Genomic DNA, 24,205 nt, shown 5'->3' on the forward strand with positions numbered 1-24,205 from the left:
TGACATTTCATTTCTCAGTGGGGTCTTGGATCCTCTCCATCCTGCCAGAAGACACCCTTTTACTGAACATCCATGGGCCTCCCGTCTTTGTCTCCCTAGTTTTCTGAATGGCTATTTCACGGTCATCTTTCTACCCTGAAATTTTCTACTCATCCAAGTGAAGTGACGCCTATTGTAGCTCATAACACAGGTGTCCCGGTCACCGTCATAATTGTTATTTATGCCGCACAGCTCAAGAAGCGGGAGGGCGGCTCGCAGGTAATAACAGCTTTGGAGGCGCTGATGTGCAGAGACACCTTCTTGCCCAGAAGCCAGGGCTCATGTGAATCCCCCAGGAGGTGGGGGCCAAGCAGCCGCTTCCACGCTCCTCGATTCACAGGTGTAGGGCTCATCTCCCAGGCACCCAGGCACCCAGCAGGCCCTCATGATTCCTGGGCATCGTTTAGGTGGCAGCTGAGGCACACAGCTACGGGGGAGCTAGAGAGAGCTGTGACACCTGACCAGAAACTCCAAGCCTTGAAGGCATTTCCGGAGACACCCAGATGAGCCACTGCTCATGTGACAGTGGCAGGTGTGCCTTAACCATGGGGACGCTTGCGTTTACGAGGAACTGGGAGACTATCAGGTGTTTGATCAACCTGCTGTCCTTGATGACTCATTTGAAAGGGCCCTCTCCCAGGAGGACTTTCAGTAAAAAAGAAGGAGGCATTCTGAGAACTGCGGTGGGACAGCTTTTTGGTTTCTCAGGCTCTATCCCTATGGATATGCCCGGGACAGAATTCAGGTCCAAGCAGAGAGGCAAGAAAGCTATCTCCCAGACCTGTCATTACTACGGCAACTCCGAAACTCCTGAAGGATGTACATTGCTCGGTCTTCAGGCTGAGGCTGCCTCACCACCCGCCATACATTTCCACGGCAGATCCAACTTCCATATCACCAGGCTGGGAAAGAGCCACCTGTCACTGGGCCACCGAGCCAGGGCCTCATTACTGACTCTCAGCTTCCTCCTCCCTCTGTCCACTCCTAAGAGCTCTATCCAATTTATAAAATCCAGGGGTGCACCTCCCTTTTGGGAACCAACAACCTCACCAGTGTCCAAGAGGCTAAGCAGAGAGATGATTTTCCCTGGGGCTCTCCGAGGCCAAACTTTATGACTTCTGGTGGGATGCTGGCTTCAGAGGACTTTTGCGGTCCTTTCCTCTCTAACAGCCTGTGTGCTGTCCTATGTAGCTGAGGGTGGGGACACAAAGACCAGCAGGGTACTTCAGCCTCATTGTCACAAGAACCATCATGACTCAGCATTTAGCGTGTGCCAGGCGCTGAGCTGAGAGTTTCACCTACATCATGTCATTTACATGGCACATCAACCTTATGAAATATTTATCATCATCACCATTTTACAGGTAGGGAAATTGAGATTTAGGGAGATGAAGAAACTTGCCTAAGGTTTGCACCCTGGCCTGTCTGACTCCAAAGCTCACATTTTTAACCACTGGGCTCAAAGTAGTACGGACCAGATGTGGCAGAGGTGGGGGGTTACTCCCTCGCCGCCCCTTCCTGGCACGCTGATCCTTACATTTTGTATTATTTTCATTGTCATGGTTCCAGTAGATGGGCTTAGAGAGTTGATTCACAGTGAGTTTAGATCAAGGAGAACAGGACAGCCTTGGTTTTAGAGGGCAGCACCGTATAAATCAAGAACAGACAATAAATAAGCTCCATCCACTACCTCATCCCGTCCAACATCAAAGAAGACTAGGCTGAAGGTAACCTTCAAACTTATCCTCAAAGACAGGAGATCTAGTCTGAGAGGCCCTTGGCACATATGCCATCATGCATCGGCCCCTGCCAAGGTTCCCCAGGCTGTAAGTTCATTCATTCATTCATTCATTCATTCATTCATTCAGTACATATTCATTCAGTGTTTCCTGTGTTCTCTGCACTGTTCCAGACACTTCATCACACCAGTGAATAAAACAGGCAGAAACCCCTGACAAAAAGAAGACCCCCAATTTCCAGAATCAAGCTGAGATTTAACACCAGGTTCCAAACCCAAGTGGGACAGAGGGGCGACTGTGAAAGCGAGGTCAGAACTAACTCAGCAGGAGAAAACTCTCTGGCCCCCAGCCTTCTGATGTGGAACAGCCTCAGCAATTACCTCAGTGGCTTTGCCACCAGCACTCTCTCTGCCACACCGATTTAATTACACCAGAGAAGATAGTGTGGGGACTTGGGTAGCAAAATCCCATTTCCCTCGGCAGCCTTGAGAGTCCTCAGTGAATTTCTGTCACTGGTGTGCACTTATTTTGATATTAAAATGAAATCTACGTTGGCTGTGTTTTTGGAGGAACCTATGTCGGAAAAGGTTCTTTACGCTCTTGCCCCTCTCCCAGAGTGGCAGTAGCTTCTGTGGAAGGAGAGGTCTGGGGGGACGCTAACTGGGGGAGCTTTCAGCCTGGAGGCCAGAGCGCTGGGCGGGGTGGGGTGGGGGGACTGTAGGAGCAGAGGCTCCGAGCGATTCAAAGCTGCAACAAAGACACAGTAGGTGCTTGGGTGTTTCCCTGAAACCCCATTTCTCAGGACCTCTACCTCCTCTTCTTCAAACGGCATCAGGCTGCATCTGGGCCAGATGTTTTCAGCTGGACTGGCTCCTCTTTATGGCAACTGTGATGACGCTAAGGAGTTTTGCAGGAAATAAATAATAAAGGGATAAAAGGAATCTTCCATACACTCCCATCCAAGGCCAGCGCGGAGGCTCCTCCCGGAGGCTTTAGGCTGGTGACCCCAGTCATCAGGGGAGCCCCTGGGGTGGGCTCCCGGGAAAGCAGCCGAGCTTTCCCTGCACGCGCCCTCCCGTGTGCGGCCCAGGCTGCTCCGGGCGCCTGCTCTTCGGGGAGGCTTTGCCCCATTTCACTTCTAGGGCTAATTTGAGCCAGGGGTGGGAGGAGGCTCCTGGGACTCAAGCTACTCCTCTGTGATACTAAAACTCAAACACCATCTCCGACTTGCAGACTCGTGGCAAAGGGGCAAACCGCCAGCCCCACGTCCGGCCTGCACTCTCTACAGCTGCCCCCAAACGGCATTTCCTTGGTGGCTAGAATGGAACTTATTTTTTCATGTGGTTCCCAGCAGCTCTCCCGGTGCTGAGGCTGAGGCCGGGAGCCAAATGCACTTTGCTTTTCCGTGACTTTGCTCCTCTGACTGGGTCTGCAGGGCTGCCGTAGGCCGCGTGGACCTACAAACACACATTCAGACTCGACATACCCTGTGAAGTCCTGCGCCCCGCAGAAACCAGAAAGATTTTCCCTAATTGTTTCTCCTATTGTCTCCCTCCGCGAAGAGACAGAATGTTGGTAACAGCTCATATATGCTGAGTGCTGATTATGTGTCTGGCACAATGCTAAGCATTTATGTGAATTAGCTCGTTTATCCTTAAAGGAACCTTGTAAGTTATTTTTTCAGATTAGGAAACCAGCGCATTACAGAGCAAGAAAGTGGCTGATCAGGGATTTGAATCCTCCAGAACTGCTGCTTCTTTTCTACAAATACTGACAATTCTTCCCCCTTCTCTTGCCCAATCCTAATGCCCGGGATGCGGGGAGGCCGCGTGCAGGCCACTGGCTGGGAGAGGTACCTGAATAGCCTGTGATGTCCATCGCCTTGAGGTTCCGACACTTGATCACTGTGAGGGTGAGCCTGCCTGCTGTGGGCAGATAGCAGAGGGAGAACATGATCTCCCCCAAATCCACGCTTTCCTGCAAAGAAGCAGACAGGAGGTCAGATGCGGGAAGGCCACGCCCTGTGCAGCTGCTACAGGGCGCCCTCGGGCCTGGGGGGAGGCTCTTGGAGGCAGACAGGCATGTCTTTAAGGCCCGAGGTCTGGCCTCCATGCTGGGGGTAGCTGGGTATAAATGGCAATGATAACAATGCTGCGTCTTCAGTAGAATTGGTCGCCTTCAATGTCCCCTCTCAGACTCTGGTCCTGTCCTCTCCCGCCTGCTTTGGCCTGCCCTGCCTGCCCTGCGTGAGCCCCTCGGCAGCAGCCTTCATACCACCAGCCCCTCTGTGGCCCAGCCCTACTCTCCTCCTGCTCACCTTTTCCAGTTACTGGCACCTTTAGTACTATCCCCCCATGCCTGGCCTGAGGTCATGACAGTGGCCTATACAAGAAACAATCGGCCAGCAGGTGTCTCCCCCTTGCCAGCAGGGGTATTCCTGGCCCGCAGAGCAGTCATTCTTGTCAGTCCTTCAGTCTTGGCCAGGCCTCAGACCCTCTGCTGTGGTTGGGCCTCACTTGGCCCGATGGGAAGTCAGCTGCTCTTGGCTCAGTGGATCAAAGGGGGTGTTGTCCCCCTGTGCATGCAGGCAGCAGAGGACCAGGTTATTCAACAAAGGGAAATAATAGTTGATTTTGAGTAAATAGAGAGAAAGAGGCTAAGGAAACAGAGAGTCGGCATCTCCCAGTAGCCACACTCCTCTCTGGAAAGCCTGGTCCCAAGGGTGGCCTTGCCGGGTCCTCTCTCTGCCCTATTCTCATTTCCCAGGACATTTCAGCTCCAGACCCATATGCTTTCCTAGCCTTTCATCCTCATTAGGGATGCTTGAGACTCTAGCTTTAATAAAACCAGGGGTGACCAGAGGCTGCAGAACAGCTAGCATGTTATTGCTTTCATCTCCACCTGCCGTCAGGGGAGGCCGCCTCAGGGCCCCTGGCTGGTAATGAGCTCCCCGCTGCTGGAGAGGTCACTGCTGTCCAGAAAGAGGCAGAGACTCACTTGGCCCTCTGGACTCCTAGCCTGGGGGTTGCGGGGCAGATCTGAGCCCAGCAGCTGCTGGCTAAAAGTCTTGGCTGGTGCTTGGAGGGGTGGGTTTGCTGCCAGGGGAGGAAGAGCCAGGATGTTGGCTCCTAGAGAGTCAGTGCTTAAAGTGCAGCCTGTCCACCTGACGTCGCTGCCCGTAACTGCAGCACTTTTCCCTGGCTGCAGTGCCCAGGCATCTGGGCAGTCAGATTCTTAAAGGCACAGCACTGCTCCTGCTGGCTCCCCAGCAGCCCGTCTGCAGGGCCCCACTAAAGGGCTTCTCTCTCCTTGATGCGCTCACAGAGGCCTAGGCACAGAGAACAAATTCCTGGGGGTGGGCTGCCCAGGGAAGAGTAGTGAGCCACAGGGGCTTTCGTCCCTCTGCTGCTAACCAGCTTTGAGACCTTGAGCACGTCCTTTCACATCTCCGGGCTCCGGTCTGTAATATGAGGGAGTTATGCTAGAGGTTCTATCCTTAAGGTCCCTGCCAAGTCGTAAAACCAAAGATTCAAAGTGGAAAATCTATCTGCAACCGTCACCAATGGAGAGGGCCCAAGGACGCCTGGCTGGTATCTATTGCCCACCTCGAAGAATCTAGCAACTTGGTTTTGAAATCCAAATGCTCTCATTCCTCCTGTCCCCAAGCCTCTAAGTGTTTTGCTCTTCCCCGGGACAAGCTTTCTTTCTCCTAAACAGGCAACAATGCCTCCGGGTCTGTCTTGGGAATCCAGGCCGAGGCAGCCAGCCCGATGCTTCCCCATCTCAGAGAACACTTCTAGTCTCTTAATCATTAAGTGGCTTGTCTGAATCGCTCATCATCAGCAGAGAAGCATCCGCTGTACTTTCAGGAAAGCCACAGGAGACGAGAGGATCTCTGCAGCCTGGGCAGGAAGCGTCAAGTTACCCCGGGGCAGGGCGGTCTGGAAGAGAGATGGGGTGGACGCCAATTTGGCTCCATTTGGCAACATCCGATGGGCAGCGTTCCGTGTAGGCCTGAGGCCTGGAGTTGGGGGTGGAGATGTGTCAGATGTGGAAGCAGGACACTTGGGCTGGACCGATTGCCCTCGTATCTGCCTACACAGCACTGAGACGCCCCCTCTTCATAGCCTCTGCCACAACCATAACGTTTCTGTTGATCACAAGGATTATATGATGAATGCTGTGTTCTCACTAGATCGTGGGCTCTTTGAGCCCAGGGATGGGGCTGGTTTTGTTCATCTTTACACCTTTCCTGTCTAGACCACTGCCTGATGCGCAGTAAGTGCTCAGTAAACACTGGCTGATGGAGGAACGGTTGCGAATATGGACTGAGGGTCAGGCAGCCCTGGGGCAAGCTCTAGCCCCGTTGTTTATGAGCAGTGCGACCTATTTAACCTTTCATAGTCTCGGCTTCCTAATCTGTAAAATGGGGCTAATAACAGTGCAACCCTTCAGGGTTGTTTTGAAGATTAAACAAAGTGATTCATGCAAAATGCTAAGCAACACTAAGTGCTCAAGAAGGATTAAGAGCTATTATAATTTTTACTACTATACTTAATACTATTATAAAGAGCTCATGGTCTTGGGGCAGGGGAAGGGACAGGGGAGAGAGGGACATATAAGTAACGCTGTTTGGTTTGATTAGTGCTCTGAGAGAGGTGTGGACAAGACATAGGGGAGCAGGGGAGGGAATAATAAACTCTGCCAGGGATTACAGGGAAGGCTGCCCAGATGGGGTGATATTTGATGGGATCTAGCAAGGTGAGTAGGAGTTTGTTAGCAGAGAAAAACAAGCAAAGGCTGCATAAAGACACAGAGGAAGGAGATGTGAGTTTTCCCCCCGCCTCCAGCAGCCTGGATGAGACTGGGACCAGCCTCGTCTGTCTCATGGCCCATACTTAGGAGTGTGTCATTCATTCGTTATCCACCTACTAAATGTTCACAAATATGGGCAAACAGTAGTGATAAAACGTCCCAGCCCTCCAGGAGATTGTATTCTAGGGGAGGGAGACAAAAATAAACGGTGCAAGAGAGCATCTGAGGGTGGCAGTGACTTGGTAGATGATACCGTGGGTCTGGCTCTCGCCCAGGAAGTGAAGGGTGGCTGCTGAGCTGGAGCACGCAGGGAAGGGGAGAGGGGGCCCGGGGAGGCAGGGCCAGGACTGAGGGGTCGGATTTTATTCCCTGTGAAAAGCAGGGCAGTTTGGAAACCTCAGCAGGCTCGTAGAGAATGGATGGCAGGGGAAGAGTGGATGGAAGCCAGAGGATGCTGACGGCTCTCCCTCCTGCAGCCTCCACACCTAGTCAGCCACCCAGCCACATGGTTCTGCCTTAAGTGTCCCTGGACTCCGAGTCCCTCTCTTTCCCTCCTCTCTGTGCTACCTTAGCTCTGACCCGCGCCATCTCCAGCCTGACCTCCCAGCTTTCTAACTCCCCGCCACCTCCCCTTCCAACCTGTTCTCCTTGCTGTAACCAGGGGGTTGTTCTCCTGCTCAAAATCCTTCAATGGCTCCCCATTCCACACCTGTTTTATGCTTGGAAAACTTCTTCTTCAAATGAAATATAATCCAGAAGCCCAAATGTATACAACCTGATGAAAAGTGGCTCAGAGGCAGGGCACCCAGAGCTCCTCCTTCTGTCCCCTCCACAGAGCAGAGTGGCATTCAGGTTTCTTCAGGATTGGGCCCTTGCCTTTCCTGCCAGCCACTCTGCTCCAGGCGCCCTATATACCAGCCATGAAAACAGCTGACATTTTTTGAGTGTTTACTATGTGCCATTCAGTCCTAAGTGTTTATACATATTAAGCCACATAAACTTCACAAAAGCCAAAGACATGGTTATTATCATTATTGCCATTTTCTACACAGACACTGAAGTACAGAGAGGTTAGTCAACTGGCCCAAGAACACACAGCTGCAAAATGGCAGAACTGGGATAAGAGGCCTGGCAGCCAGTTGAATGGCTGGAGAGCCCACAGTCTGGGCCACTCCATCACCCTGCCTCTCTGTGACCCTGCCCTCCCCAACCCTCCAGGTCCTTTAGCCCTGCCATGCCTCTGCCCTATTCCTTCCACCACCTGAAATAACCTCTCTACCTCTGACTGTCCTGGGCTGACGCAGCCTTTCCAGGAAGCTGTCCTGTTCCCTTCTCTTGGGTCACCTCCCCTCACTCATCTGGTCTGACTTAGGGTGTGCTCATATTATCCCTGGGTCTAAAAGCCTAAGGACAAGTGTTACAAATGTCGTGGAGCAAAGGCAAGGCCCACCTGGGGCAAAATCTGTAGGATCTGGAGACCCACCAGATGAGGGGGTGGCAATAGAGAGGGAGACTCTCACTCCACCCGCCCCCCAACCCCCATGCTGGCTCAGGACTCTGCTGGGAGGGGGAGTCAGGGAGTGAGCATTTCCTCCTGGGTGCTGAGAGCTCCTGCTGCAAGTGATGACGTGGGTGGGTAGGTGGGTTCCTCCCTTGATTGTCCCGGGCCTGGGCTTCCAGGGCTCCAGGGACAATGCCAGGGGCGGGCTGGTGCTGTGACTCTCCGGCTCCCTGCTGGGTTCTGTTTGTTCCGAGTTCCATGCCTGCTTTCTCTCTCAAGTGCTTTCCGCCCCGAGGGCTTTGCAGCATCATGAATAAATAATGGAGCAGAACTGAGGCACCTTAAAAGAACTCCATATACTCCAGCTGCAGCCTGCAGTGTGGACACTGAGAGCCTGAGACCCCGGGGAGAAGAGAAGGACACTCTGGCTCACGTGGAGCCCGGAGGTGCGGGAGGAAGTAGGTGAGGTCCTGGAGGCTGGGTTTGGTCCAGGGGGACCATTGAGAGACTAAAGTGCATCAGTGGGAGGCAAATGTTACTGTATTTGAGCATCTTCAGGGAAACAGATGGTTTTATTTAGGAAACTTTCTCTCAGCCTCCCATTGTGAACCTGCCCTTAAAAAGAGGTTTAGTGTTTCACATGCACCATTACTTTTGGGCAAATATCTGTGACTCAGAGTCACACAGGGAGGTGCAGATCTCTTCCTAATGACTTTTGAAAAGGTGGGCACAGAGGAAGAGGGGCTGTGTGGAGGTGGAAGGAGCTAGAGGAGAACGGAGTTCAGGGAAGTTCTAGAAGAGATGGAGCCAATGCCTGGGCCAGCTGGAAAGTCTGCACATGGGCACTCAGCCATGAGACTCCAGGGCCAAGGACTTCACCTCCACTCTGGTCCTTCCACTGGCATCTTCATTCATGAAGGAAGAGCAAAAGGCACATTAACAAAGTTAATGATGAGAATCTGTCTTCATCCTGGCTTAGGTTGTCCTGCTGTGTAGCTGTCAGATAGCTGTCAGTTTCCCCAGGAAGAGACTGGGCGTCTCAGAGGTGAGCATCCGGTCTCACTCCAGGCAGGGCTATGGCCGGAGAGGCTCTCAGAAGGAGGGAAGAGTCCTGGTCCCACTGGGGTGGTCTCCCAGCTGGTGGTTCTGCAACAAGTGCCTGGAGATACCCAACAGGCAGGGCTGTGGGATCAGCCAAGGGCACACACCTGAACTGCCAGTGACAGTGGCTTCAGCTTCCGTCTCTTCACTTAGGTCTTCACCCACTTTCTGCTCCAGGATCTCCCAGGCTTGCTGTGGTGAGGCTCTCTGTGAAGAGCCCCTCGATAGCCCTCCATGGAGAAAACCATCGGCTCTTGAAACATCCACCTCCACTCTCTCCCTGTCTTCAGCTGCCCCTTCCCAGTATCTGCTGATCCTCCTCCTGTCCCTGCCTCTAAATAGCACAACTCATTAGAACTTGGGTCTGGGCCTCTTCCCCCCTCATCCATAATGTTAATGCCCATCTCCATGGTGATGACTCTGAACTTATGGCCCCTCCAAAGACCTGTCTTCTAGACCCCAGACTCATATAGCCAACATTCCTCATCGTGGACATCTCACAGAAATTGAATACTTCTCAGATGCTCAAAGGTGAACTTTCATTTTCCATTTACATACTCCTCTTTTCCCCAACTCAGGAAATGGCCACTCCATCTATTTAGTTGCTCAAGTCAGAAACGAGACATCACCACTGATCCCTGCCTTCCTCTCTCCTTCGCATTTAGTCCATCACCAAGCCCTGGGTCGATTCTATCTCCAAATTCCATCTCGAGTACAACAATCTGTTTTAACAAGCCCTCTCGGGAAGTCTTAGGAATTGAGAACCATTGCCTTATCGAGTTAAAAGAACCAATTGAGCATGTCCACTCCGGCCAGGATTTTGAAGTTTCTTCCACTTCATTTAGCCTACTTATTTTGGTGATCAAAGCCAAAGTCAACAGAGAAGGGAACTAACAGATAAAGAGTGTCTACTGGTCTGTAGAGACCATGCTGGGTACTTAACATAAATTTAATTCATTTCATTCATACAACATTGCTCAGACGGACCCATCATCATAGCCTTATTGAGGCTCACAGAGGCTAAGGAACTTGCCTAAGGTCTCGGAGGGATCAACCAAACTTGGACGTGGACTCGTCTGTTGACTCTGAAGGCCTTGCTCTCCTCCACACCTCCCCAGCCTACTCTCTGGCCTTGCTTATTGAGGATCAGGTGGGTAAGGACCCCCGTGGGTCTTGAAGGCTCCAGCAACAGGATCAACTTAGGACTAACACTGACCTTGGAGCCAGGAGGCCTGGGTTCAAATCCCAGCTCTGCTGCTAACCAGCAGAATGATCTAGGGCAAGTCACAGTGTCCCCTGAGCTGTGACTTCCTCCATTGTAAAGTGAAAGCATTGTACCAGATGACCGCACCTTCTCTCCAGTAAAATGGGGTTAACCATGAGAATGAAAGAACATGGGCACTTAAACCCCTCGCCGGGTCCAGTGCTCAGACTTTTCAGACACTTCTTGCTCTGTCCTGTTTTTGGCAGCCCACTGGGGTTGGCTTTAGCCATCGCCAAGCTGCCATGGTGACAATGCACCACTGGTGGGAGGCGGGGGACCAGGGAGGAGGGAGCATGGCTCCACCACCCCCAGGAAAGCTCTGTGCCGGGAGGGAAACTGTTCTGAGCCAGGTCCCAAGCCTCCCCTCCCCCTCTGCTCCCCCAGTAGCACCATGATGAAACACCAAATTAGCTCCATTACTGTAACTACTCCAAAAATCACAGGCCGCATGTTCTGCCAGAGTCCGCTAATGTCTCCCATTGGTGAGCAGGGGACACTAATGGTTATTTCCTCTCTTCCAGGCACCAAGTGCAAAGCAGCAGAAACGAACAGTGAAGCTCAGGCTGGGGGGCAGCCTTGGGGTGGGGAGGAGGGGGACAGTGGAGCCCAGGCTCCTGCCTGTCCCTGCACCGGGGCCACGGCCAGCGGGTGTCTCAGCTCCGAAGCAGAAGTTCTGTTGAATAATGTCTCTTGGAGGGACCGCCTCCTGGCACTGAATGAGCCTGGAAGAGCCCAGGGGAAGGACCCGGTCTCGAATCAAGGCAAGGCCACCCCCCCCCCCCAGCGGCCCTCCCACTCCTCACACCTCTGGGAACTCAGGGGCCCACTGGTCACAGGGAAGCGGTGGTCTGGTCTACGCGGGAAAGCAGGCCGGGGCCACCGGCTCTGGGCGCCCGTCTTCACTACGCCACCTCTGAGCCTTGGCACTGCGGGCCTGACAGTTTCCTTCTTTCTGTTCTCTACAAACATCCTTTCTTTCTTTCCAGCATTCTTCCAGAATGCTCGAAGCTTCTGGAAACTTAATCCTGGAGATTTCCAGGCCTAGCCTAGCCAGTGCACCCACCCTTTCTGTCTCCAGCGCATTCCTGCATTCGTGTGACTTTTCTAAGCAAGGAGAGGACTCTGGGTTTCATCAAAGCATTAACGGTGGTTCGCTCAGGATAATTAGCTTACAGCGAACAGAGTTTCTTTTTTGTGTGGCTTTTTGTATTTTCCAAAATATCTAAAACAGGAATGTAATACTTTGCCTTGAGGCAGGTAAGGGTAAAATATATTACAGCCATATAGCTTTCAAAGAAAATGATCTCAGTTTTGGTTCTTTGCTCTATTGCTTTAAAACTGTGTGACTCCCGGGAATTTCCTCAGGTTGCCTCATCTATAAAATAAAAATTCCGATTCTTACTGTGTTGAGAGGGTTAAAGGAGGTAATGTATTTGGAAACACACTATGTATTATTGTTCTTAGAATCGGGATCGATAAACTGCGGCAAGAGTCTCAGAAGGTTCTTTCTCATTGAAATTTTATCATATCCTCACCGCAACCTTGTGCAATACAGGTTATTTCCCACATTTTACTAATGAGGAAACAGAGAGGTGATTGATTTATCTGAGGCCACACAGCAGAAGCAGGATTCTAGCTCCGGTCTCCTGACTCCAAGTCCTGCTCACCGGCAGGTTTTGAGAGCTGGCACCCTGTCTACCAGACACCTCGTGGGTCCTGACTGACAGACCAGAGCTGCCCCTTGAACGGTCTTACTCCCTTATCTGTGCCTCAGCTTCCCCGTGAGGGACACGAGACACGAAGAGACACCCTTCTGCTCTTTTCCCAGCACCTGGGAGGCACACTTCAAGTGGAAGCAGCTGTGGGCTTATTCCCACTCATATGAGTATCGAATAAGCTGCATAATCTTCAGGACACAAGGTCTCCTCAAAGCTCTTCTTTTCCAAATGCACTCCCTTAGGACAACCAAAAGTGTCCCACGCTAGGGGACTGGAGGAAACAAAAAGCCAATCAAACAAGCTTGTGTCCGGGACCCAGCCTGTGTGGGGGTGCTCGTGGGGGTGCAGGGCTGCCTGGGCCTGGCCCAGGAAAGCCTGGGCTGATGCCAGCTGGCCACGCTCGGTGGGCAGGGGGCTCTGCTGAGGTTCCCCCGCTGTCTCATGTAAGAGGAAACCATCGTTCAGCCAGAACTGCTCCGGCAAAAAACATGGCCCAAATCGAGTTGGGGAAAATCATTTTCCCTCAAGAGAGCTGGGTGTCTGCCCAGGTTTGGATAAGATTTACTAATGCCAAAAAAGTAAACAGAAAAGAGCCCTGTCAGCAAGAACTGGAATTACAGAGGCACTTGCTGCCTGCCTTTTCCCCGGCCTCTTTTGTCTCCCAGACCTGCCAAAAAGGCCCAGAAGAGAGAAGAAAGTTTGGTCCCTATGTTCTCCAACCCCCGCTTAAAAGCCACCTGAGAGCCTTCAAAATGCCCATCTAGCCGGGGTCTGCCTTCCCAGGACGGCACCCCAGCTCCAGGATTCTCCTGAGTGACAGGTCCCTCTCCCCAAGGCCCTCTGGACACTTTCTGCCCCTCCCTCACTACGTTTTTTGCTTCCCTCGAACTCGCAGTTGATAAGATACACTGATTTCTGGATGTGGTAAGTAAGGAGGGCTCCTCCAAGTGTCACTCTAGCAGGGCCCGTGGGGAGTCAGTCATCCGGGACGGTTTCTAACAAGGTGGAGGAGGCCTTTTCGAGCAGGTGCCTCAAGTCACAAGGCCAGCCTGTCCCCAACTTCTCGAGAAGGGAAGTGCTGATCGTGGTTAGATGATACACCACCCGAGCTGTTTCTCTCTGGAAACTGGACAGCTCCTAGCACAGGCCAATGTGTCACTACAGAGATGTGAGCCCGCCAAGGGCTCCTGGAAGAGGCGGACTCACTCGGCCTCCAGGGAAGGAGCCCCCTGCCAGTCTGCTCTGGGTGAGGGATGGTCCCTCCCATCACTGCCCACACTAGGACACGAGGACACTGCTCCCTTATGCAAAATAGCTGCCTTCCTGGGGGCAGCAGGGAAGGGCCCAGAGAGGGCTTGCTGGGTGGGTGGGGGCAGAAGCAGTAGCTCCCTTCTTTCCCCACTGAGTCCCCTTTTCTTCTCCGGGGTTTCTCTTTGTGTCCAGTTGCCCCATCATCTCTGCCCCGCGCTCTCTCTCAGCTCTGACCCACGTGCAGACCCAAATCTGGTCTCCTCCTGGCTCCCGCAGCTTCCCTGAAGTAGCCTGACAAGGAAAAAGGGAGCTTTTCTAAGTACTAAGGTGACAGCAGAGACAATGCAAATAACACACAGGTAGAGGGCCCTGGGAGTCTCAATCACTGCCCCCCCCCACCCCTGCCCTGAGGGGCTAGAACAAGTTCACCGGCCCCTCCCTGGCATTTTCCCAGGCAGCTCCCAGCTCATTTCTGGGGAGTGGCATCCTCTCTTTTTTCAACATCTATTGGTCTGTCGTCCATCGTGGTGTCCTAACAGCTTGTGTCCCTGCTGCCTGACACCCCATCCAACCGTTCCCAAGGGTCTGGGGCCTCCTGGGGCCTCACCTTGCTGGGAAGGGCTGTTTCCTTCTCAGTTCACTGGCAGAACCTGGAGGGTGGAGATGAACCGAGCTGCCCCTCGTTTCTCGGGTGGCAACTCCACCTGTACCCCTAAGTTGGGGCTTCTTTGGCATACACAGCGATGGCCCGACATTGGCATGCCCCTTCATGGGCTCACAGAATGTCAGTGGCTATAGCAGTTCTTAGGTGACCAGAGAAAACAAGTGCCCTGTAAAACCACAATGGCCTTCCCTGCAGGGTGGAGCCCGTCTGAGGCAATGCGACAGCCTCAGGGTCCGCTGCTCCTAGAGAAGGCAGCTGTACTTGGCTGAGTATCTTGTTGGGTTCTGACTGTTCAAAGATGGGGCTGGAACCAAGCCTGGGCACAGGGGCCAGACAGAATAAACTGCCTGTGGCAATTTAAAGAGCAGCTTTGTTTGCTGGTTGTGACTGAGGCTTGGAACCTGGGGGACTGTGGAGAGGAGCCAGTAGGAGACTGTGGGAGGCACGATGGGCGGACCCCTTGGGCAGGTGCCCACCGGCAGCCCCACATCAGGTGGGGCTGTTCACTGGGCAGTGGGAGTGTCAATACCCAGTTCCCATGACAACCAGCCTTCCACTGCATCACTGCGACAAGACTTCATGTGGCTTGGGGTGCGGCAGGCTGGGCTTGTGTCCTGTGACAGGGCCAATGGAGGAACAGCCACCGGAGGCCCAGAAGAGAACATTTCAGAAAAAGCAGAAATAAAGAGCCAGGGGGACCAGGGGAACACCTGCTGTCCCCACCCCAGGCGAGGCAGGAGGCGGGGAGAGCCTCTTCGCCAGCCCCGGGAGGCGGCAGCGAGCCGAGGTAGGAGCATACAGCGCATCCCGGTCTGACTCCTGGCTCTGCCTCTCACTGGCTTTGTTTCCTAAGTTTCCTCACCTGGAAACTGGGGCTAATAACAGTTCTCCCCCTGCAGGGGGGTGGTGAGGATTCAGTGTAAGCCACGGCACTTAGGGCCTGGCACAGAGGAGGCAGGGGAGTCCCAGTGATGCCCGCTTACACCCGCAATCGGAATTCTGCAAGTAGGCAACGACCTGAGTCCTGTTTTCTCACCCATCCATCATCTCACCTCAACTCCCTCACCCCATGCACACTCAGACCCATGATTTCTGATCACGGTATAAAATAGCTCCTGGGGAAACCAGTTTCATAGTCAAGGATGTTAGCGCCCTCCCTGAATGTTAAGCTGTGCCCAGGCCAGGCCCTCAGCAGGGTAGAGCTCTAACAGGACAGTCTTCTGAACAGCCATTGGCATTTCTCAGGCCACCGAGACTGAGGGCAGGGCCAGCCAGTGCTGGCCGGAGGGGAGGGAGCTTGTAAGCATCTTGCCCCAGCCTCTTCCATCCCAAGATCTGTCTCCAGACTCTAATTCCCTCGCCCCAAGGCCAAGTGGAAAGTGGGCGCTGTGGAAAACCCTCCATCCCAAGTTTCGCTGCAGCCCTGGAGAGACCCTCAAGGTCTTCCTTTGTCCAGAAAGGAAGGCATTACATATTTACAGAGAACGAGTGGGTGTCAGTTCAGATGCAAGAGGGAAATGTGGCTGCAGGGACGAGTGATGGGGATGAGTGAGGGCCAGGTGGGCACAGGCTGGTGGGAGTGGGGCGGAGGAGGCGCCCTGCTGGAGAGGCCCTTCTTTCTACATTGTTGCTGGCACTGAAAGACCATGAAAATAGGCCAGCGGCTGGACAAGGGAGACCTAGGCTCTATGCCTAGCCCTGTCTCCCTCTTCCTCCAAAGCCAAGGTATTTACGTGTAATGGGAAAGGGTAGTTGGCTTAGGGTCGGAGGCGCTCTGACAAAGCCTCTTTTTCCTCCTTGGTTTTCTGGCTGATGGTTCCTGTCGGTTTGCCTGTTTCCAGTCTCAGTAGAGATGGGAAGTCTCTTTCATGGAAAAGACCAACTGCTGGCAGAGAAAATGCCATCTCTGCTCTGTGCCTTTTAGAACACTTCATGCCTTGGACTCCAAGTCTTCCCTTGGTCTCGTCTCTCCAATATAGAGAGGCTCACAGGCCCAGAACGAAGACAGCGAGTGCGCAGGGATCTTGGAGTGGAAGTGGGGAGTAGTGAAAAAACCAGGGCAAGAGAATTCCCCATAAAAACCTTAGAACAATGAAGAGAGTGGGCAGAGCATAGACTTGGGTCTCATGAGACCTGGGTTTGGGTCCAGATATGAGAGGACTCACTGAGCCACCCCAGACAGGTGTGACCTCTCTGGTCTTAACTTGCTCGTCTGTGGCAAGAGGACATTAGGCCCAGTCTTCCCCAAGGCTCTTTCCAGCTCTGACCTCCCCCAAGTCCACAAGAACATGGATGCATAGCACCATGGTCCGCTGGAAATGGACCATGGTACTGCTCCAACTCTCCCGAGGCCATTGCTACTCTGGTCATAGTTACACCCCGTGAGCCCAGTCTCCCTGAATTGCTGCCGATCCAGGCGACACAATGCATCCTTTCCTCCTGAGTGCATCCTGGAGTCTGAACATCCCTGACAATGTCCACAGGGGATGCCTGGTGGTTGTTTCCCTTGTGACCAAATGCTCTCCCTCCAGGAGAAAATGTCACTGTGGGTTATCAGGTGATAGAAGCAATAAGTGCATATGCCCCAGGCAGCAAGGCGGGGAAGCGCCCCTGTTGGAGGAATCAATTTTTGTTGATGCATGAGCTTGTTGACGAATGATTTCCCATTCAGTCTCATGTAAGGGAAAGATGAGGCATTTATACCATTGAGAAGCACTGCATACTAACAAGGGGCACGTGGGGCCGGGCAGGGCGGGGTGGGCTGGCCTGTCAGCCCCGAGCTGGAGCTGGAGCTGGAGCGAGCTGCGGGCAGAGAGGGAGGCAGAGCAGGGCCGCCAGCTGGTTGCCACTGGGAGCTGGGTTCTGCAGGAAGGCAGTGGAGGGGGCAGTCGGGCTGTCTGGAAGCTAGGAATGTAGCAATGGTGAGAAGGGAACTGTCTCCGCTGTTCTGAGCCCCCGGCGGCTTCCTAAGGCCATTTCTTCTGAAGCTGCAGGGAAGGATCTATTGTGAAAGGCCACGTTTAGAAAGGACTTGGAGGGGAACACCCAAGGCCAGTGGAGCGGTTATTGCACAAGTCAGCTTACAGCCAGGTCAGAGCCCTGTCTGGACCAATTAGCTTTGTTTTCTGGCTCCACACAGGAAACCTTTAACCCCATATACCCAACAGCAGCCACCGGTCCCAGGTGGCCCACGTGAAGGGGCACAAAGGGTCAGTGCACATCCATCACCTGCGCTAAAAGGATGCAGGGTTGGCACACCCACCGGTGCTGCGGGGACCCTGTCCCCACTCTGGGGTGGGTGCCCATCTCCCGAACGGACCTGCTGCCCGTGGGATGGGGCCCGCACCCCACACCCACCCCTTCCCCTTCTGAGTTCTTGATGGATTTTCAGCCATCATTTTCTAGAAGATCCTTGACCCTCTGGGGAGTCCCAGAAAAGTCCAGGTCCCCTTGGCTTCAGAAGTTAGCACCCGGCAGGACGGGCCACATTCTCAGGGCCTGTGGTTTGAGCGTGGAAGGGCCCCTTGGTGCACCCTGTCCCTGAGCTGCAGTTCTTATTTGGAAGCAGAAAACGTTGCTCCCGGCTTCGATGTTCCATCTCTTTAGGGAGGAGAGTGAAGGAAAGATCCCGCCCAGCTGTGCTCCGCAGGGCCAGGAGCTGGAGGGATAAACTCAGCGGGAACTCGGGTGGACATCCCACCCACAGCCTGAGAGCAGTGTAGGGGGAAAGCTGGGCATTCCCGGGAAGGAGCTCAACGAGGCCCGGCCTGGGGGCATGTGGTGGTAAAGGAATATCAGCAGAGACAAGGGCCAGAGGCAGCTCCCGCTGGGCAGCCCCAGGCGGCTTCCCACTCGGGCAGCAGGCCAGGCAGCTGCGAGGGCACAGCCGGGGCTCGCCAGGGCCAGGCCACTTACGGCAGGGCCAGCCAGCTTCATACATTATTCAGAGCAGCTCCGGCTGACCAGCTTGGGGAGCCGCCTTCATGGGTCCGGGCAGGAAGCCCAGACCAAGCCTTGCTCCCTTCATGCCTCCTGGGCTTCTGTGGGACCCTGATCTGCTCTGCAGGCCCCTTCTGGAAAGCTCTCCCTGTCTGCTCCCATCCCGGCTTGGTCCTGCCTGCAAGTGTTCAAACACTCAGGAATTTAAGGCAGATTTCTAGGGATACTGAGGCCTGGCTACAAATTCCAGATGGAATAGGAATAAGAACAGCCAATGACCAGTAAGAACAGGTGGTCTGGACCAAAGTGGGGAGTCAGACCTGCGAGTGGCACAGCGACCCATAGGCCAAACTAGAAGGTGAGGCACGGTGAGAATGGGGCTCAGGAGGCTGCTCCGTGACAGTCTGTCCTAGGCATCGGTTTGTGTGTTTTATTTCATTTGCTACATACAATACCACTATGAGCTACATACCACTGTTACATCCCCATTTTGCTGGCGTGGAAACTGAGACATGGTTTAGATAATGTCCCCAAAGTCTGCAAGCTAGAAAGTGCAGAAGCTAGAATGCAACACAGGCTTATTCGGCACCAAAGCCTGAGCTCTTTGCACACAGCTCTGTTCATTCTTGGCTGGAGACTTTTGGGAGACACTTGAGCAGCCAATGTCACCTAAGGTCTCCCTGCCTCCCTGCCGACCCTAAGACCAGGCTCCCTGGACATATACAGAGCACTCCATCACCCCAAAACAATACACACATGTTGTGTACACACATGCGTACACACATGCATGCATGGACGTGCTCACTCTGACCTGGCGGGGACCTGGAAAGGTGGTGGCCGAGTCCATTAACACCAAGCACAACACATATTTATAGCCCCAATTACAGCCTGTTCTCTCACACACACACATCCTGCCACCACGAGGAACTGGAATAGCGACAGGAATAGTGTGCAGTGAGGTCTGAGCCTCAGTAGCAATAACTACAAGATTACAGAGATGTTAGCAAACCCGGTGACGGCGGCTCTATTATAATGATAAATCTACAGCTTTATGTAGAAATAATGAGACTGGGGGCAGGCGAGGGGGGAGGGAAGAGCTGGGTGATATCAGCCAATCGGAGTTCTGGGTGGGAAGAAAATGCAAGCCCCTGGGAAAGCCCGGGAGACCATCAGGGGACCTTAGCCAAGCCAGGCAGGATGGGGGCATCGGGGCAGCCCTGCCTGGGGATGGGGTAGATTTAATGAACTCCCAGATTCCTTCCCACCAGTGGGCTTCTTGATCGGATGAACAGTAGAGGCCTCCCACTGCCCTAGCGCATCTGGTTTGCCTACTGCTCACCCTGCAGCCTGGAGGGGGTACAGTAGCTCGCCGTTGCCTAGGCTTCCCTCCAGAACAAGCTGGGGGCGGTGAGGTAATTGTCCTTTGTGGCTTAAGGTTTGCAATTAACGAAGAGCTGGACTCCTCGGATGTACCCTCCCCTTCACTAAGCCCGAAGCTCCATGTTCAGTGTTTGTGAGAAACAACGTCAATGCTCCAGGCTTCGCTACTGCAAACAACCTGGAGCAGTGGGGCAGGGGCCAAAGTGAGGGCACGCCTGGCTCCACCTGCCAGGGCTGGATCTGATCCAAGCATGAGGAGAAACAGGGGGGCAGCATCTTGGACTAGTGTGACCTCAGAGAACCCTCCTGAGCCCCCTCTCCTTCTACGCAGCCTGTGGCTCACCGACCCGGCACTTCAATCCTGACTACCTGATACGACTGGTTAACCTCTTTGCCACTTTAGACAGAAACCATCTGCCTGAACCGTACCTCTGAAGGGACGCACAGGCTGGGTATCTCCCCGCCAACCCTGGCTCTACCCATTTTCCAAATGGCTACCTTCTCCAGGAAGCCTTCCCAGGTTGACAGGACCCAACACCACCGCTTCTTTAATAACCCTCCCCTTGTGCACCAATACAGATGGTCCCCGACTTACGACGGTTTGTCTTAAAGATGTTTTGACTTTACAATGGTGTAAAAGCTATATGCATTCAGTAGAAATCGTACTTCTTTTCCTGGGCTAGTGATATGTGGCAGGAGACTCCTGTGATGCTGGGCAGTGGCAGGGAGCCACAGCTCCTCGTCAGCCACCCGATCACGAGGGTAAACCACCGACATGATACAGTGGGTTAATTGTGTTAGACGATCGTGCCCAACTGTAGGCCAATGTAAATTCTGAGCATGTTTAAGGTGGGCTCAGCCAGGATGTGATGTTTGGTAGGTTAGGTGTATTAAATACATGTTGACTTATTGTATTTTCAGCTTACGATGGTTTATTGGGACATAGCCGAGGAGCACCTGTACACAGTTGTAATTGAATTAACAAAGCCATTGGTCACTCGACAAGAACGTGCTGAGTTCTTACATGTGCATAAGATGACATGCTCGGCCCTGAGGGACAGTACAAGAGAGAGCCAAATGTGGGACACATCCATTCCCGAGCCACTGGGAGCACTTGGCAAGACAGGATATGATTTGGGATATAACTGAGGGACAGGGGACACAGGTAAATCCGAAGGAGCGATGGCCGACTTCAGGGATGCTATCAAAGGTGGGTTGGTTTGGGCCAGGCAGAGAGGTGGGGGAAAGGCCTGCCTGAGAGGGGGAACCTTGTGAGCAAAGGCAAGAGGCAGGAATGCCAGGCGTGTCCAGGGGCCAGCCTGCGGGGCAAAGGAGCTGCGGGAGTTCTGAGCTGGGGGCCAAAATACAGCTCTGCTTCTCAGGTCCCTCCCCACCCAGCGTAATGCCCTCGTCCGGGAAACCTTCCCTGCTGTGCTCACTCTCAGGTCCCGCAGCCTCACGCCGTGTACAGTGTTTGCTACTGTGCGACGCTAGCTCCTGCACGGGCGGTTCCTGTCTCTGAAATCGTGTTATACATTTCTGGGGGGCGCAGAGGCTGCTGACCACCCCAGCGCCCCTCGCCCCCTGCGCCTGGCACAGTGTTCTGCTTGGAGGAGCTGGAGGACTGTAATGGTACTGATGACAAGGACAGGGATGCTGATGATCTGTCCAGCACCTTTTGAATGCTCTGTTTTTTCTGAAGCTGGGCTGCAGAAGGGGCTGGAACACGAGCAGGAACAGCCACGCAGTTCCAGGACCTAGGACCGTATGATCCAGGTGAGGGCCGCGCTTGGGCGGACTGTCTCTCCCAGGACGGGGGCTTCCACTCGGGCCCAGAGCTGAAGTCCCAGGAAGGGGGCACTCTGGTAAGAAGGGGGCTCCTTAGAGGGCTGGCCCTCGCGTCGCCCTCTCTCTGAGCCCCTGGGTCTCAGCCGCAGTGTGGGGCGGACTGAGCTGCTTTTCTCTACCTGTACAGTCACCATAATTAAGCTGTTGACTTAGGAGACCACCGGGAAGAGCTGCACCCGACGCAAATTTCAGAGTGATTAATGGCGCAGAGCTGCTGTGGCATCCGCCCCGTCTGCCCGCCCTGCTCCTGGTGCTGTTCTTGGGGATGACATTTCAGGAAAGTGAGGGTGGGGAGGTGCTGGGATATCAGACTGGACTGGTCCACGTCAGCACAAGCTATGAGAATGGGATGTCCTAGGACCCTCCCTGGGGCAGAAATGGAGCCCACCAAGCTTTGTTTTTCTCTTTGAATGTATGAAGATTCTTGCCCTTTTCTTACCAGAGTGGGACTGATTTCCCCAGCCTCTCTCCTTACAAATTCAACACAGAGATATTGTGTATTCACTGTACAAAGGGAGGGTCTTCAGACTGAGTGGGGTCACCCCTGCCCCAGAGAAATGGTCTCTGCCTCAGAGAAATATCTGGGGAGGCAGCCAAGCAGTTAGCACTCAAGATATCAGATGCAAGGCCATTGGCACTTCGTGGAAACGCTCCTGCTGGGCTCTCAGCTGCCTGGGTGGGCTTCCAGAGACACCCCACCTACCCCTGCAGGATGCAGTCACACCATTTCCTCAACACCCACACAGTGCATGGAGCACTCCGTCTACACCAGACCAAAGAGCCCTGGATATGGCCTCTCCGATTCTCTGTGCCAGACTTGTTCTCCCTCCTTTGAAAAGAGAATTGAGCCTCAGCTCTTTGAAACCTTCTGAGTTAATTCCAGTTGAATGTGAACAGCCCAGCACCTCTCTCCCATGTGGGGCTTAACCAGGTGTCCTTTCAGGCCACAAACACCCCCAACCCCGACTGGCCTGGGCAGGCAGTGCCTAACAGGAGGAGCTCTGTGTTGGTCATTAAGTATGCCCAGTTGTCCTGGGCACACGGTAGGATTGCCTTGTCTTGCCTTGCCCCTTGATATTAGGAGCCGCCGGTGTCTTGCTTTGACTGATGAAATGTGAGTGGAAGTGACATGTGTCACTTCTATGTGGAAACTTTAAGAGACAGTGCACAATGTGCCACATCCCCTTCTTCCTGACATGGTAACCAGAGCACGTGTCGAGATGGAGCCTCTGTCGACTCGGGTCCCCGGGTAACAAGGGGGAGCTCAGCCCCAGCCGGGCTGCAGAACATGTGTAACGTAAGAACTAAAGCCTGGTTGCTTTAAGTCAGCGATTTTCAACCTTTTTCATCTCATGGAACACATAAACTAATTACTAAAATTCTTTTTTAATATATTATAATTTTTTGCCAATCTGACCAAAAAATAGGCATCACTTTGATTCATTCACACCGGATGGCTATTGTTGTGTTGGCTGTTGTCACTTTTTAATTTGACAATCTAAGGGGAAAGAAGTCAGTGCCCCTGACTACATAATCAGGTACTGATTGCATGTTTTAAAAATTCTTGTGGCACACCAATGTGCCGCGGACCACAGGTTGAAAATCGCTGCTTTAAGCCACCAGATCCTGAGATTGTTTATTGCTGTGTCATAACCTGGCTCATCCTAACTAACGTAGCCTTTCTTGCCCGCCTTTTCCAGGGCGCTGCTGTCTGATTCAGTCTAATCCTTACCCATGATTAAAGAGACATATGACATCATCCTACAGGTGGCAAACCTGAGGCCTAGCAGGTAGAGAGAATTACCTAGAACATGCGATCAGAAGCAACAGATAAACGTTCCCTTCCTTCTCACCCACGGGGAGCTCTGCTGCTCCCCACCCCAACCTGGGGCAGAGGGCAAGGACTTCCCCAGGGTGGGCTGGGCCACTGGTCAGCTTCCAAGTCCCTCTTCACACCCTGAAGGGTAAAGTCCCATCTGTCTCCAAGGGTGAGGAACTGGGATACGTCCCACTCAACCTAGAACTAGGAATCTCAAGAAGCCCGGGGACAGGGCTGTACTCACACTTGTGGCGTACTGGATGTCCTTCCAGATGGAGGTTTCCCGGGACAGGTCGGAGGCCTCAAAGAGGTTGTCCAGGATGACCTCCCCGATCATGTCGTGGCGGGAGAAGCGGTCGAAGTCGAAGACGCTGAGGTGCAGCTTGCGGTCGGCCAGCTCCTCGTAGGGCACCGGGAAGTGGAAGTTCTCGTCGAAGGTGGGGTTCAGGGTCTTGCGGTGCACCCGCGTCTGCTGCTTGCACTTGCGGTCGGGCAGGAGGTAGATCTTGACGTAGGGGTCGGAGCTGCCGCAGAAGTCCTTGGCGGGGAGGTCGAAGGCCTTCAGGATGCGCACGATCAGGGTCTCGGCCTCGTAGTCGTAGCGCAGGCTGAAGTTGATCTTCCCGCAGCTCTTGGCGGCCTCGGGTTTGGCGTCGTCTCCATCCACCGACTTCTGCTTGTACAGCTCGGGCTTGATGCGGCCGATGCTGGTGGGCTGCTCGGCGGCCGGCGGCAGCTCGTTGCCATAGTCCACGCTGGAGACGTGCATCTGCCGGGGCAGATGGCGCTTGAAGGACGTGTGCCTGGCGGGGGGCGGGAGGGGGCAGAGGGCCTGGTCAGGGCTCAGGGGGAGGTGATGCAGGGAGACACCCTCCCTTACCCCCCCACACACACACCCAGTGGCCCTGGCTCATCCTGTCCGCTGGGGGCCCCTTCCCCTCTGCACACTTTGTGCACAGGTTGTGTGCGCATTACATGTCTTAGTACACGTAAAGTAGTTGCAATGGGGCCTGGTATATAGTAAGCTCAATAAATATTAGCCATTGCTAGAGTTACCATTCTCCCTGCTCTTCTGCTACCAACCTGCTTTCTAGGTTTCTTTCCTAGATGTGACTCTGGTTCCCACA

The 24,205-nt window shown here is 53.7% G+C and overlaps 1 protein-coding gene across 2 annotated transcripts in view; it reads right to left on the minus strand.

Moving 5' to 3' along the window:
• The window catches only part of SYT6 (synaptotagmin 6), a 42,734-nt gene that overhangs the window by 7,106 nt on the left and 11,423 nt on the right, over positions 1 to 24,205 (minus strand). For both annotated transcript variants that reach the window (XM_087828253.1, XM_087828254.1), the window contains exons 3-4: positions 23,323 to 23,881; positions 3,635 to 3,755 (exon numbers count right to left, since the gene is read on the minus strand). In XM_087828253.1, coding sequence (XP_087684379.1) covers positions 3,635 to 3,755; positions 23,323 to 23,881 — 680 coding nt within the window. The remainder of the gene's footprint in view (positions 1 to 3,634; positions 3,756 to 23,322; positions 23,882 to 24,205) is intronic.

Source organism: Miniopterus natalensis, chromosome 19 (genome assembly GCF_054644295.1).
Source record: "Miniopterus natalensis isolate mMinNat1 chromosome 19, mMinNat1.hap1, whole genome shotgun sequence".
In the NCBI taxonomy this organism is placed as follows: domain Eukaryota; kingdom Metazoa; phylum Chordata; class Mammalia; order Chiroptera; family Miniopteridae; genus Miniopterus; species Miniopterus natalensis.